Source organism: Pyxicephalus adspersus, chromosome 4 (genome assembly GCF_032062135.1).
Source record: "Pyxicephalus adspersus chromosome 4, UCB_Pads_2.0, whole genome shotgun sequence".
NCBI lineage: Eukaryota > Metazoa > Chordata > Amphibia > Anura > Pyxicephalidae > Pyxicephalus > Pyxicephalus adspersus.
This window is the reverse complement of record NC_092861.1, coordinates 19,343,609-19,362,371: the sequence shown is the minus strand read 5'-3', so window position 1 is coordinate 19,362,371 and position 18,763 is coordinate 19,343,609. Positions and strand designations below refer to the sequence as shown.

Sequence of the window (18,763 nt, the reverse complement as noted above, 5' to 3'; positions counted from 1 at the left end):
TTGCACAGCAACAATCTGTGGGCCTGTTGCCTTCACTAACAAAATTTCTTTAAATAGAATCCTAAATGTGAGATTAGAGGTTTACATGCTACAAATGCTAGATGTCTGGCTATCAAGTCAACTATTTTGTAATAATACTTCCCGACACATCCTCAGACGTACAGAAATGGCCTCTAAACTTTCCTGATACATGTATATTTGTTACATGTCTGACTCCGAAAGCCAGAATGACCAGAAATCTAGCATTTTCAGAAGTGCAACAACAATGAAAAGCACCAGGTTTATTTTAAGGACCATTGTCCTTGTCTTGTAGTAAAGTGAGTTTTCTGCTCTCAAAAGTATCAACCAAAAAGCTAAATGTACTCACCACATAGAGCAACCCTGTTCTGAGCTGACATACACACCACTGGCTAAAGATGTATATTGTGTTAAAAACATATGACACCCATAAAATAGCCAAATTGCAGTTATTTTGGTGCAAAGCTTATGTCAATAGTCGTTCATTGCATGATATTCATATTTATAAAGATGAAGGGCAACTGTTACATTGTGCACAGGTATGTGGGGGAACAAATATCTGAAATATTCTAAAATGTTCTGAAGCAACCAATCAATTGTTTTAGGTGTATTGTTGGAAAATTGCACTTTATATCTATAGTTGGTTGTAGTGGGAAAATCCTGAATGTCAGGGACAAATCTTGCCTTCATGCATCCGTAATTGTGAGCTTTACACACAACAGTACTCACCCATGTGAATAAAAGCTCAAGTATTTCTTTTGAAAGACCACAGCAAACACTAAACATGCTTACAAAGCTTTTAAAAAAACTTAAAAACATAATAAATAATAGTTTACAATACAATACCTGTGACCATGAGTTCTTGACAGTGTCCATTGGCAGCCTTGTAATCTTGGCACTGCAGTGCTTGCTCTGCCAAAAGTGTAAGAACTTGACCCTTTCTCTCCATATTGTCATTTTCTGAAAAGGAAAGGCTTGTGAAATGAAAGCTTCACTTATACAATGAAAGCAGATTACTAAAAAATACTAGGAACAGATTCCAGGAATCTCTAAAGTCCTGGAATATAGATTTGTGAATGTGTGTTAGAAAATACCTATAATAAAATGATAATACAACCCTATTTTGCAATATTTCTACAAAAAATAAAAACAAGTAAAATGTGCAGGAGAAGGTAAAGGGAGGGGAAGAGTAGTCCTCATTATGAACATTTGGAGCAGCAGACAAACAAAAATCCAGCCAAGGATTTTCAAAGGTGGAAAGCTTATCCTTCTGAATGTACATGAGTTTGTCATTTGTAATAAGCCAATTGAGTTTTAATTTAAAGCAGAACTAAACATAAAAATAAAAATCACAACTTTAATTCCGCATATTTCCTTGATTGCATTGGAGAAGTCCTGTCCTGAAATTCGCTATTGTCCCAGAGGAAGCGCTGCCATCTTACTCTCTATCTATCTTACTTCTTTTTTTCTTCTGGCTACGTCACCGGATCTCGCACTGCACAGGCAGGTGATGTTGGTTGCTGTAAATGCGCAGAGATCGGCATTTCTTTCCTCTCAATATAGGAAAATGCCTCTTCTGTGCATGCCCGTGATGTGCAGAATGAGCTGCCAGAAGACTCCAGGGATCCATGATGTATGTATCCCGAGAAGCTTTGTGATCCCATTCAGTCCTGATTGCCATGTGTTGCAATAAAAAAAAAAAAAGAATAATATTTTTACTTTATATAAAAGGGTTGTCTACCCTTTTATGTAAAGTAAAAACTATAGTTTAGGTCTCCTTTAATCACAGTCATAATGATAGTAGGAGATTTCAAGGCTTTTGCAAGAGCAATACAAGCCAAAATCAGGTCAGTCTCTTTGAAGGTTTTGATAGAGGTACTGTGATTTTACTAAATAATGTACATTTTGGCACCCTTAGCGTATCATATGTATTGAATAACATTTAATGATCAGCACTTTGTGCTACTTACCTTCCTAATTTCTATGGAAGTTGTATAGGGGTATTTAAATTATTCACACACTGATTCTGCATTTTGACTTTGTTGAATAAAAAACGACATGTTTGAATCATCTGTATGTTATTTCAGATGCAAGTTAAAAATTATATCATTTTAAAACCTGCTTAGGACCAATTTTTTTTTTTATTATGTTCTGATACATAAAACCTTAGAATCAAAAAAAGGTGAACTTTTTCACCCCTATTCCCTTTCTAATGTACCCCTCTTTCTACTTTGTAACCCTTCTGGATATAACCTGCTGTTTCCCTTGTTTTTCCATCTCTGGTAGACGCCCTGTGAGGTACACATCATTGTGATTGATAAGTGTCAGGCTGAGTAATATGGCTTGATAGGCCACATATTGGAAACCTAGGGCTAGTATATCACTCTAGACAAAGAAGCCAGATATGTTTAGAATGATTTTTTTCAAGAATTTCATTGCAAGAGTCGGTATACTGTTTAAGCATATTATCATTATTTCAACCAGCCCTGTGGTGCCCGGCTCTGCATACACTCAGGCTTGAAGAATAAATCTGGTTTGCCACTGCCTGGGGTCATTGCAATGTTTACTAGCTCCTGCTTGCCATATGTTTTAGTTGATTGTGTGTCTGAACAGAGATAAAAACAGGAGAGAGGAGATTGTGGAAAACTATTCCTCAACAAACCCCAATGACCCCATCTATAGATTGGCTGCTTACTCAGTTCACTTCTCAGCAGGATCTAAACAGGTTTCCATTTGTGATGTAAAACACACACCATTTTCTGCAAAATATGTATAGCATCACATTTCTGTTTATGCAGCCTAAAGGGATATTTAGCAGCAAAAAAAGATGCAATAAAATGCTGTTTGGTAAGTTTAGGTTAACCTGCATGTAATATTGTTCAATTATTAACAATCCCATTTCTAGGAAGTGTGTAGAAAGAGATGCAGAACAAAAATAAATGCAAGGCTAATATCTAATAAGTATCAAATAATGATAACATATTAAATACCTGAAAGGATAAACACTATGAAGACTACACTGTATATTATGCATAAACCTAGCAATCTATCGATTGAATAATAAGTATTTTCTATTTTATTCAATTTATAGACAAAATACATAACAAAACAAATTGTCTTTTTTATTCAGCCAATGTTATTTTTAAACAACAAAAGGTACTGTAAATAATATGTGTATATGCAATTCTATGTAATTCATCTTATAATACCAAAATGTTTATCTGTCCAAAAAAAAGCATTTTAAAGTTAACTACAAATGCAATAGGTGGTATTTGTGTGCATCGGTAGGAGTTGAGGCACAGGGCATATGCAGCACGGTAAGATTCACTAGATGTTAATACTTTAACTTGAAAATAAAAAACTAATTGGTTTGGAGATACCACAAAAGACCTTTGCCTAGAAGCAGCAGATTTAAAAATGACTAAATCAACCAAATAATACTGTTCTCTGGTAGGGGTCAAAAAATTGAACTAAACTCTTACAAAATAATACATTTTGTAACAAACAGCCAGTAAAATTGAACCTCATACTTTTCTTTTTTTTTTTTTAATTAGAAAATACAGCTTTTCTCTCTCTCTTTGTTCACATTTTCTCTCCTCTCACTGTGCACATCCTGTAGACTCTTCGAAAGAATACTCTTTTGATGAATGCATGCTCCAGCAGTAGTTGATCATGACTGCTTTACGGTGTTGACTATGGAAAAATATTTCATAGTACTCTGCGCTGTAAGGGCTACCTATAGCCTAACTAAGGTTGTAAAAGGCTATATCAAGATGAGCTATATGATGCAAAATGTGCAGGGTATTTGGAACATCACCTGCTCCCGGAAAAGAGATTAAAGGGCCTGGATATGGCAGTTAGAATTTGTAGCACAATTTGGTGGGCCAAGCACTCTATCCCTTTTCCACGCCACAGATTAGGAATGGCTTTGGTGCACCTGGCCATTTGTTAAAAAGGCACCTGCCTTTGAGTCTGGGGGGAAGTTGCAGCATGAGGCCAGGTGTGGCTCAGTTGGACAGGCTGTTTTCAGTCTGCATGCTGGAAGAGCTCTGGAGGCCTCCCAAAGTTTGTTCGTGGGACTGATAGAAAGCCAGGAGGCTAAATTTGAATGATGTAGTTCCCCCGCAAGGGAAACCAGTACATACATACATAGATAGGTCTCCCAGCGTTTGTGTGGGTTTCCTCCGGGTACTCTGATTTCCCCCCACATTCCAAAAACACGCAGTTAGGTTAACTTTTTTAAATAATTTATAAGTGTAATATATATATATATATATATATATATATATATATATATATATAATATTTGGTGTTTGGGTAAAATACACTCTAAACCAGTGATTCTTTCTCGACCAGGGTTTCTCACAGATTGCTAGAGATTCCTTGAGCAATGAACAATTTGTGCATCACAGATGAGTTTTACACATAGCAATAACCTTTTTGGCTACCTTCAAGGGTGTCACACTCTTTCTAATGGCCAGCAGTGTAAGAGGCTTTCTTCCTGCTAACCACATTAACATTCTGTGAGTTGCGGATATAGCAGGGGTTCCCTGAAGACCTAAAAGTTATTTCAAGGAGTTCTATAGTGTTAAAAAAGTTGAGGAACACTGCTTTGAAGCAGACCGTTCTGAAAACAATAAAATATCTTCCCCCATTCCCAGTTTATAAAAGATTTCTTATGAACACAGTGACACGTAGTCCAGCTCACTTTTTGCCAATGTCAAAATGTGGACAGGTATTCATATTTGGTTCCATATTGATGAAATGGATGCTGACCCTGGACTGTATGTAATGACATGGGATAATGGAATTTGGGTAAATATTGCTCTGTAATATAAATCAAAGCAGTGCCGCACATTGGGATGTCACAATCCTAAATGTTTTATTGAATAGATAGTAGAAGTATGTTCCAGCTGGCTATTCAACTCAATTAGTATAAAGATTGGGGAATTCGAGTGTGTGAAATTACCGTATTTTCCGGCGTACAAGACGACTTTTTAACCCCAAAAAATCTATGACAAAGTCAGGGGTCGTCTTGTACGCCGGTTACCAGTACTTACCTGCAGCGCCCGGTGTCCCCGCGAGTCCTCCTGTGCCTCCTTCTGTCTTCCTGCTTTTCAGCTTACATGAGTACTCCTGGGCAGGCTCGCGTTGCTTCACAGCAGGACTCGTGTAAGCTGAAAAGCAGGACGTGAGCCTGGATTGGCTCTCCAGTGGAACGTGCCCATTCATTACTTAGAACTAGTAGTGTACAGTTCTTTCTGCCTCTCAGTTCTCACACAATAGTGAGATCTGACAGGCAGAAGGAACAGTACAATACTGGGCATATAACACGACCCCCAAATGATTGGTTAGAGTGGGGGGTCGTCTTATACGCCCAGTCGCCTTATACACCGGAAAATACGGTATTATTATTACACAATATTTATATAGCGCCAACATATTACACGGCACGTTACAAAGTCCATAGTCATGTCACTAACTGTCCCCTCAAAGGGGCTCACAATCTATTGTCCATACCATAGTCATATGTTAATTTCTTTATGTATGTTAATCTTTAATACAGTCTAAGGTCAATTTTCGAGGGAAGCAAATTAACCTAACTCCTTTGATATGTTAAGGAATAATTAAGGAGCTTTGTGTGTGGACTTAGAATACTTACAATATTTATTCATTTATACGCATATAATTACAGTTCATTCTAATTTTCATTTTGTCAGTTCTCATTATTTAGGTTAGAATATTTTTCAAGTGTATGTTCAGCCAAGGACATAATGTATTTATTCATCTTTGCAGAAGTGTGTCCTTGAAATATCCTGAACCTAGCAAGCTGCAAAAACAAATTCCATTGACTACCATGTAAAGGAGACAAACAAACGCAGACTTGGTGCCAAGTCCAGCCTAACAATCCAGCAGACAATCCAGCCTGGGTGACAACCATGGCTCCCTCTATGGATACATAGGAGGAGTAAGCATTGGTACCCTGACAGAATTAGTTGCAGGATTACAAGGTTAAAATAAAGGGAAAAAAGCCTGAAGAAAAAAAAAACTAATTTAGACATTTCATCTAGGGACTGGTAGCAGCAATTTATTTTATTTATGGTTTTGGGTTTAGATATACTTTCAGTCACTGTTTTTGCCAAGCCAAAAGAACTTTTGCGCAGATTGAAGTAATGGAAAGTAAAGAAGAGAAAGTGGAGATGTCTGGAAAGGGGAGAAGATGATGATCAGATATGGAATATACAAAAGTAGTTGCAGCAATGCAGACTTTACTTAATACTGAACATAGACTTAAGTGCGTACACACTCGCAATAATTATCGTTGGAAACGTACGATAACAACCGTTCATCCGATAATCGTTAATAGAAAAAGTGCACAACAATGCAGATGAAAGAGGTTTGCCGCTAGAAACGAACATCTGTCCCTGCGGATCTGATTGGGAAATGATCGTTCGCTATCTATTGTGTGTTCGGTCGTTCAGTGATCGTGGACAATTCTGCAGTACACTTTCTTCTTTACATGTCACTTCCTGCATCGTTCAAACGATCGTATCTAACGATTGTATCGATTGTATCGTTACAGCATGTACAGAATTGTCCACAATACGATGGTTCAAAATAATTGTGCATAATCGTTAGCCGTTCATTTTCTAACGACAATTATTGCACGTGTGTACCTAGATATATACAACTATTTGCACACAATCAGAAATAATTGTGAACACAAGCTTCTGGCAACACTTGGTTTAATGTGGTTTTTTGTCTTTTGGTTTAGTGTGGTTTAAGGTGGTTCATGGACCTCAGAACTTAGAGAACCACTGGCCTAATAGATGCTGTTAAGTAAGCCTGACACTAAATACAGGGCTCTGGAGTCGAAAAGTCGGAGACGATTTTAGGTACCTGGAGTTGATAAAAATGTGCCGACTCCTGATATTAAAATTTTATTTAAAAAAATACAGCAAGTTCAAATGTCCTATTTTACAAACAACAGTCATAATTAAGTACTTTTCTGACATAAGAAAAAGGCCCAGTGCATAGGTGTATTTCTACTAGTGTAATATTCATCTGAGCTATTTTACAACCTGAAACTCACAATATTCTAATCTGGATTATGCACATTACAAGAAGTGTTTTCATTTTATTTCAGATATAATGTGTTTAACAAGTTCATTTGAGCGTAAACAAGTGTAATGATATAGATGTTGGTGAGTGCTACGGCCTGATGTGTGTTCAGGTGTCCTGTCTGCACTCTCCATATATGCTCCCATCCAGGGTTGACCTTAAAATCATTTTGCACACCACCTAATACTAGGAAGTTAGTTAAGTGGCTCCGCTGGCCCAGGAGCATCCCCTGCCCCGTCTTTAGCAGAAGATCAGCAAACAAAGGTAAAGGCATCGGCGTCTGCTTAAATTCCTTTCTCTGCTAAAAGAGCTTTAGAAGAATTTGGAGGAACAGCTTTTTGGATTCAACTGTAAGTGCTCATGTTTATTTTAAAACTGCATGGCTGCTTGTGAGTATTATGATGGAAGGCTGTGTGCATGTTTCTGGATAAAACTGCAGGGCTATGTGTATGTTTGTGTGTATGGTGCAAGAATGTATGAATGTTTGTGTATAGTGCATATTGTGTGTACGTTTCTGAGTAAAATGTAGGGCTATGTGTTGTGTGTGTATAGTGTATATGTTTGTGCATGTTTTTCTGTATAGGACAAATTATGTCTAGGTTTAGTGCAGGGCTATAGTTTATTTGCGTGTATAGTGCCGTGTTGTATGTATGTTTGTAATAGTGCAGGACTATGTGTATGTTTGTATTTAAATCAAAGAATATGCTACTTAGAATACCATATTTTAGTGAAAGTGGTACCCCATTCACAATGGCAAAAAGTCTGTCAACAAACACAATAAAGTCTGCTGTTTATGAGTATTTAACATTATCAAGTGATGGGAAACATTACGTATGCCATTGTATTCTTGAAGATACTGGTGAAAAACAATGTGATGCAAAAATTAGCAGTTTCAGTGGGTCTAACAGAAATGCACCAACAAGAGCATCAAATTTGAAAAGACACTTGCAGCATTTTCATCTTAAAGTGTTTGAAGTTGTGAATGAAAAAAGATATCAATGAAAATATTCCATCTACTTCTGGGATAAAAAATGTTCAGAAATCTACTGGAGACCAAACACAACTAAGAAGATTCTTTTTATCTGACAAAGAAACCATAACAATGACACCAGAAAAATTTAAAAAACACATTATTGAAATGGTAGTAAAGAATAGTGTACCACTATCCTTCTTTTCACAGCCAGCCTTTTTAGGCCAAAATGGAGAAATGGCTAAAAAAACTTGGCGTTTCTCTGGAAAGAGAAAGTATAAGGAAACTTATAATTGAAGAGGCCAAATGTAAAATGGAAGAACTACAAAAAGGCCTGAAGGGACATTTTGTCTTCATAAAAATGGATGCATGCACACATTACAGAGTCAATTATTTTGCAATTTATTAAAGTTAGATTTGGTGATGAAAATAAAACAATAACATGAATCTTAGGATAAAGGACACCCAGGCACATCACACCTGTGACTATCTTCAGATGTAGTGGAGGATGTTCTAGAAGTTTTTGGAACAGAAAAAAGAACAGATTCAATGTATTGTGACGGATAATGCTTCTAATATGTTGAGCACAATTGAGATAATGAATATAGTAGATGAAGAAAGTGACAGACAGGTATTAAAGGAAGACAGTTCTGGAGTTCTGCATCAAGTATTGGAGAAAGTGAAAGCCAAGAGAACAGATGCCATTTTGAAAAGACGTGCAGGAAAAGGAGCCATTTTGGATCAAACAACAGGCTGGGGAAGCCTTTATTTGATGGTAAAGTGCTTGCTTTGAAGAACTGGACAATGAAAATGTTTTGGTAACTGAAAGCCAGTGGACACAAGTAAAAGCACTGGAAAATCTCCTTTCTAACCCCTTTACTGTCACCAAGAGTTTGCAATCTGAAGATTTAACACCTGGTAAATTCTTCTTGAAATGGAAGAGCTTGATATATTGCCTGAACAAAAGTGTATGGTTACTAGCTGATGGCATTGTATCTTCAATGAAGAAAAGAGAGAATACATTACTGGATAATCAAATCTTGTTAGCTGCTGTTTAAGTTGATCCAATGAGCCGAATTGTGTTGAGCGATGACCAGACAGTGCAAAAAAGGCCATGATGTAGCAGTTTGGATGAAGGGATTACTACCTGAAACACCACCACTGGTTGAAGCCATAAGCACTGGTAACTCAGAATCATCTTCTTCAAATGAGGAATTGGACTTTGATTCCTACTTGGACAAAATGGAACTTTCAACAGTAAAGCGACGTTGCATATGCGTGAAAGATAAACGACCAGAAAATGTCAGAATAGAAAGATTCCAGCAGGAGTTTTTAAAAGAATTAAAAAAATTAGAAAAGTATGATCGCTCATCGAAACTGACTGTAGAAAAAGCCATCCTTGTTTATCCCGAGATTATTAGTGATGTGGCCAGAACCGGAACAGCAATGCCACCCACCTAGGTCAGTGTTGAAACACTATTTTCAGCTCTAAAAATATTCAAGTCAGATTTAAGAGCTTTATGAAAGAGGATGTGGCACAAGCAATTCTGTTTCTTAGAACAACACTACATTGAGTTAGTTTTGGATTGCATATAACAGCTATTATACTCTACAACTATATTGCAAGTTTAATATATAAACTGTTTTAGGTTGTCCAGCTTTTGTTTTTGTTCATGTAGTTAAGCTATGTTTTTGTTTTAAAACTACCAAAGAATGTGGTCCATATTTTTAAATTGGTAAAGTTCCTGTTACTGATTTTTATGCATGCTATGATACTACTTTATAGCCACTTGATAAAAACAATAAATAAAACCTTATTGTTTTAATTTTTTTTTGTCTTTTGTTTAAACTGGCCAATACAGTAGATTGTTAGCTTCCTAGCCAGTTGTTCTGTGGTTAAATGGCATGTATGTTGCCTTCCTTCAATCAACCTAGAAAATACATTAAGATATTACAGGGTTTCTCATTTTATCTTCACACTTTTGCAACCAAACTTCACAAAGAATTTAAACCACCTAATTATTCATAAATTATGAAATTTATTTTAAAATTAGGTATAACACAATATTTTTACCATAAAAGTTTTTCTCAAGAAACATTAAATAAAAATATGTAATAACTAAATGATTTATTATTCATAAATGCTTTTTTGCCTAATGATTTAGGCAAAAAGCGAAGCATTTTTGTATAATATTTTGAGCAATCGTGCTCACTTATTGTTAAAAATACACTATTGATGCTTTCTAAAAAAGGACCCAAATTAATTAGCTTATTTCTTCTTACTACTTCTTTCCATTTAGAGAACATGCGATCAACAGGATTAAGAAATAGAGAGTATGGTGGTAAAAAAAAAGAGTTGGTGTCCCTTACTTTGAACCAAGCTCTATACCTGGCTAGTTTTATGAAAGGGGACATTATCTATATCAAGGATGGCATGATGGACGCTTTTCTCTAAAAACATTCAAAACCTCATCAATAAAATTGATAAAATTGAGTATTGCTTCTTGATTAAATGTTCATGCTAGTGGAGGGTCCCATTTTTATTCTTCACACAACAAATTGAATAATTTCTGGAACGCAATCCAGCCACTCCGCCTTTTGCCCTATAGGAGATCTTCCCCTTTCGGTTCTCATTGAGATGTTAAAACTACATCATGAAAGTAAATGTTTTTTCCATCTTCCTTAGCAATGAGATCAAGGATTTTGTTATCATAGCTAAGCCTTTACTGAAGAGAGTGGGAATCATTGTGCCTCGCAGGAATTATAGAAGTTCTTCTTAATGACCATTGGAATTTATCAATGCATCCATCTATTTTTGAAATAGATATATTAATTACAATACATTAACACATTTGGCAAAGAATTCATTCATTTCCCTGAGGCTTATTCTGCAATCTTAGGACATTAACTTGCGTAACTCTTCCTTATGGGCTTCATCCAACTTTGAAGAAGCTCAGAAGCTCAGAACTCCTCTTGGTAATTTTTCCACCCTACCGGAAGATTCATAGGTCTTAATAATTTTGGTTATGGTTGCACGATTACAACCCAAAACCATTGCTATCTGGGAGGCATCACTTCCATTCAGATAACGGTCTACCACTTTTTGATGTTCTGCATTACTTATTCCTCTGGCCATAAGGGTAAGTGCAATACTAAAAATAAAGATAATAACTTTGAAAATAAAAAGATGAATAATATTGTTATATTAAAACTTAGTATAAATCCCTGAAATACAGATATTTATTTTTAAAATTATATAAAGCAAAAAACATAATAATTGACAAATTGCCAATGTATTTTCATATATTTTTATATGTTTCTTGAGAAGAACTTTTATAGTAAAAAATTTGTGTAATATTAAATTTTATAATAAATTTATTAATTTATGAATAATTAGGAGGTCTAAATCTTTTGTGAAGTTTGGTTGCAAAAGTGTGAAGATAAAATGAGAAACCATGTAAATACAGAGGAGTCGAAGTCGAAGAGTCGGAATCGGGGGTAGCAGAAAATGAGGCGTAGGAGAGTTGGAGTCGAAGGATTTATCTACTGACTCCACAGCTCTGACTAAAATCAAATGTAGAAAGAATTTGCATAGATCAGCCCAAAATAATCTAAACCCAAACAAATAAGATGTTAAGAGCTGAACAAATTAATGTATTTTGTTCTCATTCGCTGGCTGTCGTTAGAGATTTTCATTTAACCACACTGTCCCTGTTGTGACAGAAGAAAGGAAAAGTTATGTGCTAATGATGATACGAAGCAGTGGGAGTTATAGCTGAAGTGGCACATTCATAATGGAACTTCACAAATTATTGCCGACTTTCTTATTTGGAGCGGAGATAGCGCCGACCAAACAAAGCACAGTGTCCTAATCAACAAATTACCTGCACACTGTTTACAGGGCATCCTTATCTCTAAACAACACCACGATGAACAGAATACTAAATATGGGTTTTAAATCAAGATGAGGCACGTGGAGCCCTGGTGAATATTTCCAACACTTTTCTACTGGGAATGTTTATTCATTTTACGCCTGAGCTTAGGTAACTGCATTAGTGCAGAACAGGCAGAAGACAATGCTTGCTCTTGCCAAGCATAAGTGAATTAAAATTACAGGGCTACCAATAATGAGTTCCGTCTCCTCCCGGGGCTTCTTTGTACCAGCACTCTATGCGGGGGAAAAAAAAACAAAAAACATTCATGGCAGAGAATGAATGTTGATGACACAGCAGTTAGAAATGTTTGATAAATGGGTGCATGTGCAATAACTTTTCCACACCCAGTGTCTGATGACTCCAGGAAAATTTCCCCCTTAAATGTCTGTCCTTCTGAGCTTTTTAAAAAATGTGTTTTGCTGTGAAAGGAAAATAATTAGGTTTAAAGGACAACTGTGATATTATATGAATATCCTGGAACCCAGTCCCACAAACAACTCAAAAACAAAATTTTATTAACACCACCCATATTCTAGTTCCCATTCACTGTGATACACTAATGCCATCTCCTGCAACGTTTGCTAATTTGTAGGCAAAGATTCTCTTCTGCATTAGCCAAGTTTGAGACCTCATAGAATCTATTCCAGAAAGCAATTCCAATGTACCGAACTGACCGTGCAAGTCTATAAGGCTCAATGTGCAGACATGGTCAGTGAAGAAGATTGCTGCCCAAGAAGAGGTAACTATTGCACAGGATGCAGCTTGTGTATAGAAGTTAATACAAAACAAGGTTGAGGGGTGTTGGTGCAGGTACACTTAGGAGGAGTAGGGGCTTGATTGAAGAAATGTAATATAACAATACAGGTGTTCTTTAATGTGCTTCCCTACAGCATATACCAAACCTCTCCCTTGCCATTCCATTTAACTGGGAGTAAAGAAAACATTGGGGTATTAGGAAAGGTTATTCACTATAAGTTGACCTGTGGATGTTAAGATCAAATACACCTTTTTATAAACTGTATATGATCTCAAAGCATCTTAGGCTTTGTTTGTCCATTAACACAAGCTCAAAGCTTTTGGGCAAACTGAATGATGATGGGTTTTAGCTACATAGATGTTAGTTATTATTTCAGTACTTTAAACTGCTGAGAATGTCTTAGACAAATAAGTGGAGCCACATAACAGTTAAGTTTTATTTCCCACTTTAAATCATTTTTATTGATCAGAATTTTAAGCAACAATAATAGAAAAGTATCCGATTCCAGCAAGATGAAATGAAGTACAGACAACCATAAATATTCCAGTACAAAAGGAAAACATTGCAGGGTGTCCGAGCTGAATAGTCATGTTTCTATAAAACTGGGTATGTGGGCGCTATATAACTGTTCATTTTTACTAATGCATATTTTATTTGATAAAGCCGTGTGCACCATAAACAACTGCTTTTTTGTTCTTTGTCTTTTTTTTTATCTTTTTTTTTTTTTTCATTTTTTCATCTGTTGCATCTTAACACAACTGGTTTCCCACAGCTTCTTGTAAGTAATGACATTTCTTTCATGTCAGTGACAACAGTGAACCATACCTGCATATTATTTGCTAAAACAGACACTTGACTGGCAGATCATGTATCAGCTAAGGAGCACAAGAAGGGAAAAGAGTGTTGTCACTGTATACCAGAAATTGCTTGAACAGGGACCATTACAGCTGAACTATCAGGTATTTTAATGAAAGCGGATATGAGATTTTTTTGGTGTTACATGTACATTTTATGGTTATCAAACTGTAACGTAAGACAGTACTGCTATATAAAAATTTATTACATAAGCTTAAAGAACATTGCCCAATTCCAAGAAATATCTTACTGGTTCTGCCAGCTAAGTAGCAACATCATAAGGAACACTGAGCAGCCTCTTAGTATTTCTATCCCTTGGTGAGTCATTACCAGCGACAGAACCATTAATATCATACAAGTTTTTAGTGCCAGGAAACAGCAACTCAGGCTCCTTTTCTTTCTTTCCACAATCACGCTAGGTGGTCAATACAATCAGGAAGAGTGTGCTGCTAGAGAAAATTGCTGAAGGAAAGGGAGTTACGTGACTCTTCAGAATGGACTAATTGATTTACCTTTATGCAACTTTTTTTGTAGTAATATCTTTTTGCATGCATGCGAAATGTGTGTTGGTGGGGTTAAAAAACACTTATCTCAAACACAAATTGTATACCTATCATAGCAATGTTCTGAAGTCACGCATTATTTTGCTAAGTCAACAGTATCCCACCAATTTGCAACCAACTTTTACTATTTGGTATATTAGAATTGCAAATCATTCTCTTTTCCAGATAACATAAACATTGTGGTGTAGGCAAAGGCACAGACTCCATGTTTTATGGTGTCAGGTCCTAGACAGTACAACAGCTAATGTTTAAAGTAAAGGATATAAACTGATTTTTAAAAATTTCAGATGCTCATGGTTTTGAATAGCATCTTACTTTTGATGGGAAAAATTTTGTTCCACTAAAACTTGCAACTCCCATGATTCTCAATTAGGTTGCATTCTTCCTTGCCAAAATTATAAGTTATCATTGAGGGAAATAGACATGCTTGGTAACTGACAAGCTTTGTTTTGACATCTGAAGCAAACTTTCTCTTGTTCATCAGTATGAAAAAATATTCAATGCAAAGAACAAAATAACTAGACAAAGACAAATTCCAAAAAAATACATCCAGAAAAGAGATAGGCATTTGCAAATTTTTAAATTCCTTAAAGCCAGACATTACTTTCATTTCAAAACACCTACAAAGAAATAGGTATTTTTAAATCTAAGTATTAAAAACTATTTCAAATGTCTGAAATCTCTTCTAAAGAACCTAAAATAAACTGCTCAGGTCCACTATGTCAAAAAAGGCAAACATTGCTATTTATTTTACTCTGAATGATGTTTTACAGCTACAGATCAGAATTTAGCTCTCTGCCATCTTTAGTCTAAAACTTCCCAAGAAATGAACAGCTTCTAGAACTTGGCAACAAGTAAACAATCACATTTATTAAGCCCACAGCTACAGAATTCCGGTAGAAGAGAATTAATCAATAGTTTAGTCTTTCCTCTGGCATCGGGAGCACACCACCACAGAAAGAAATTAGTTACAGCTGAGTTGCAGCTAAAAGATAGAGAATTTATCTAAGAGCTCTACGGGCAATCATTACCAGCGCGCACTGGTGCAATAAGCCAGCCGATGTTCCCCGACAGGCCTGTGTGTGAATGCAGTGTAATATTAATGTGAGTCTAGGCAAGAAATATGCCCTGGATTTCTAAGCCTTAGACAATTCCATGGTTCTGAACAACCTTTTGGTAGTCCCAGAGTTAACAAAAAAGATCAATGTTTATTTAGTATACAGGATGCCTTTAAGAAAACGTAGGCATCGTTTGGCTACTGGGTTCCAATTGGTTTCAATTGAACTGTTCTAAATACATCTGAATGATCTCATCTTTAATATAAAGTTCAGTTTTGAAAACAAGTTCTCAAAGAGTATGTTGTAGAACTAAAACCAGAGAAAGACAGCATTAATAAAAGTGAATACAGGTAGTCCCCGAGTTAAGGACATCAGACATACAGACGACTCCTAGAACGGGGCTTCCCTACTCCTTCGTGTGAAGGACAGAGGCTTGATGGGTGGGAGGGAGTGATTTGCATGACTTGCAGAAGAAATCTTTTGCTAAACACAGCTGAGGTTGTGGGTGATCTAATGAGCTGAGCTGATCTATAAAATCTTGTAACTCTTTAATGACCAAGACAAACTCTGCAGTTATTTCGTTTTGCATATTAAAGCACAGCTTTTTTTGCTTTGTTTGTGAATACCTCATAGTGAGGATTTTATACTGTAACTGACACCTTGCTGACTAATATGTTGAGACAAACATCTGTCCTAATTGAATTTATTAAAATAATGTACCACTTCCGACTTACATACAAATTCAACTTAAGAACAAGCCTACAGTCCCTATCTCGTATGTAACCCGGGTACTGCCTGTAGTGAAAAAATATATTTTGTGCAGAGAAAAGGTGGATGAGTGGGACTGAACCTATACGTACCTTCTTTCCCATGATGCGTTGTTAGCCAGCAACCTTGCTGTACCTAACATTTATCTGCAGCTCTGGGTTCTTATGTCATTTTGACTGACTAGCAAAGGATTATTTATTTATATAGCACTGACATATTATGAAGTCCACAGTCACATCAATAACTGTCCCAACAATTTATGAAAGGAAGACAATTAACCTGTTTATTTTTGGTATGTTGGGAGGAAAATGGAGCCCCCCAAGAAAACTCACACAGAGACAACATACAAACTCCTTGCAGACACAGTGTCATGTGCAAGAAGCGAATCACAACAAGCACAAATGCATGCAGGAGTTAAACCATCCTGGCACTTGGCAGATGCTAGGATTGTACATGTAAAGAAATTGTGAGGAGGTAAAAAGCCTTTACTGCAAAAGGGATATAGAATGGCTGTTCAGTTTGATGTTTTTAGGCCATCATTCCACTTTAAGATAAGATTATCATGTACATTGGCTACATAAACTTGGAGTAAAGTTAAAAGTATTTTTTTTATTATTGTTACAATACAAAAAACAGGGCAGAAGCAGAAACAACTTGACGTTATTACTGCTATGTGTTCCTGCTTGTTTAGTGTCTCCATTTGGTCCATGTGAACAATGATACTGATAGGACCAAAACACTTATTTCACAGATGACTGTCTACTAGAGAGGAAGTAATAAGTCTTCCCAATAAGACACATGGCAAAATAAAAAAACAAACGTGATTGGTAATAAACTATTTCCTACTTTAGTGTGACTCTACAAAGAGGTTTTGGCTTTAGATGGGAAGGATTTGACAACCACGATCACCTTCAGCTATGTAAATTGAAAGATTAACACATATGTAGACTTCCTGGAATGGACAATGATGAGATTAGTGAACGTGAACAGAGTGGTTTCACAACTTTCACACCTCCAGTCCTGCTCTTGAAAAAACTAACACCTGCCTTCACACATCAGTGATTGGATGTATCCTACATGTGTGAAAATAAACACTGGGGTACATTACTAACACCTATTAGAACTAATAACCTATATAACTATGAAATGTCTTCAATATAACAACTGTGGTGCAGTTCAATATGACTAGTTCTTGCTATTATGTTTGTTGACTTACACAATTGCCTTTAGGCATCTGGAAGCAGTTTTAGCAAATGAGACCATGCTGTAAAAGGGTCTTTTTCTTTCCTCTAGATCGAATGTATTTATTTTTTTTTCTGACCTGGAGTGATCAGATGCTGAAGATCTTAATGGTGTGCCTAATCTCTCCGGGAGGGTTATACCCAACTTCAACAGCGGTGATACTAATGAATACAAGACTTGTATTTTGAAAGACTCTGCCATTAGAATTATTAATTTGAACAAACTTTTAACCAAATAGCCAGGCCAGACCAACAGGGTGTGGAAAAGGTGATTTCTCTGTCAGGTTCTCATTAGTTGTGTTAATTTGTTATTTCAACCGTGATAGAAAAATAAAGGAAATATCCAATGGGTAATTGATAGCAATAGAGGCCTTAGCCATTCCTCACTTTTCTAGTAATGTTTAAAAAAAAACAAAGATGTATATTACCTGATTCAAGAATGAATGGAACAAACAAACCCTAAAACCAAACTAAATTATTTGTAGATACACCACGATTCAAAAGCTTGGGTCAACCTTCTAGGGTTTTTGTTTCTTTTGTTAGTACCCTATACTCATATCTCCTCCATGAAGGCTTTAGTCCTCATCCTGACATCTTCACAAGGGTCGACAAGTTCTTCACAACACCAGAACCAGGAAGAGGCATCCAGAATATGCAAAGCTCACCCTGCCAACTCTGGTGTCCTCATCTAAGTGACAGGGATTGTTATTTGTGGTGGCAATGCTAATAACCATCATACTTATTGTATGTCAGAACATTAAAGTTTCACAGAATGACGACACAGGAGTGAAATAACCATAGGTAAAATACTGTTGAAGAGGAAGGGTCATTGGCTGGCAGGATCATCAAGTATTTCATAAAATTATTGAGGTTTGGAAAAATGAAATATACCCAGTGTTTTTAAAAGTATTTTACAGTTTACAAGTTGGTTTTTTACAGTTTTGTAAAGTTGTACCCAAGTCTACCTTAACCAATAAATTTATAGTAAGCTAAGTCTACAAAAGAAACAATTGAAACATTATCATCATGTTGGTAATGCCTATCACATTAAAAAGTGAATTGTTTATCTTTCGAATGATGAGGAGAATTTACCTGCAACTTTCAGCAGATTAGCCAATGTCAGAAGCTTGGATGCCTGCTTGTAGCTGGTTGAAGACTGAGAAATACATTTCTTGATGAAGCTAAGGCGATCGGAACACAAGCGCACTGCAGCAAAAAAAAAAAAGAGCAGGACAAAGGTTACATCATGGTCATCCATAAACTGTCAAACAACTCTACTAATTACTGATTACCTGAAACCTTTTCCGTCAGTGATTTCCCTATACATAAAGTCATACAAATGCAGAATAAATCAAAATAATAAAGCTGTACAAGGCCAGTGAGTGCATTGACCCTACTATTAGTGACAGTCCCTAACCCAGATCTTGAAGGGCTGCCAATAAGGCACATTTTCTTTTTGTGCCCCAGTACCTCATA

The 18,763-nt window shown here is 36.3% G+C and overlaps 1 protein-coding gene across 1 annotated transcript in view; it reads right to left on the bottom strand.

Annotated features, from left to right (window-relative positions):
* The window catches only part of NBAS (NBAS subunit of NRZ tethering complex), a 412,001-nt gene that overhangs the window by 205,701 nt on the left and 187,537 nt on the right, over positions 1-18,763 (bottom strand). The window contains exons 32-33 of the mRNA XM_072407518.1: positions 18,380-18,493; positions 865-978 (exon numbers count right to left, since the gene is read on the bottom strand). Of these exons, the coding sequence (XP_072263619.1) occupies positions 865-978; positions 18,380-18,493 (228 nt within the window). The remainder of the gene's footprint in view (positions 1-864; positions 979-18,379; positions 18,494-18,763) is intronic.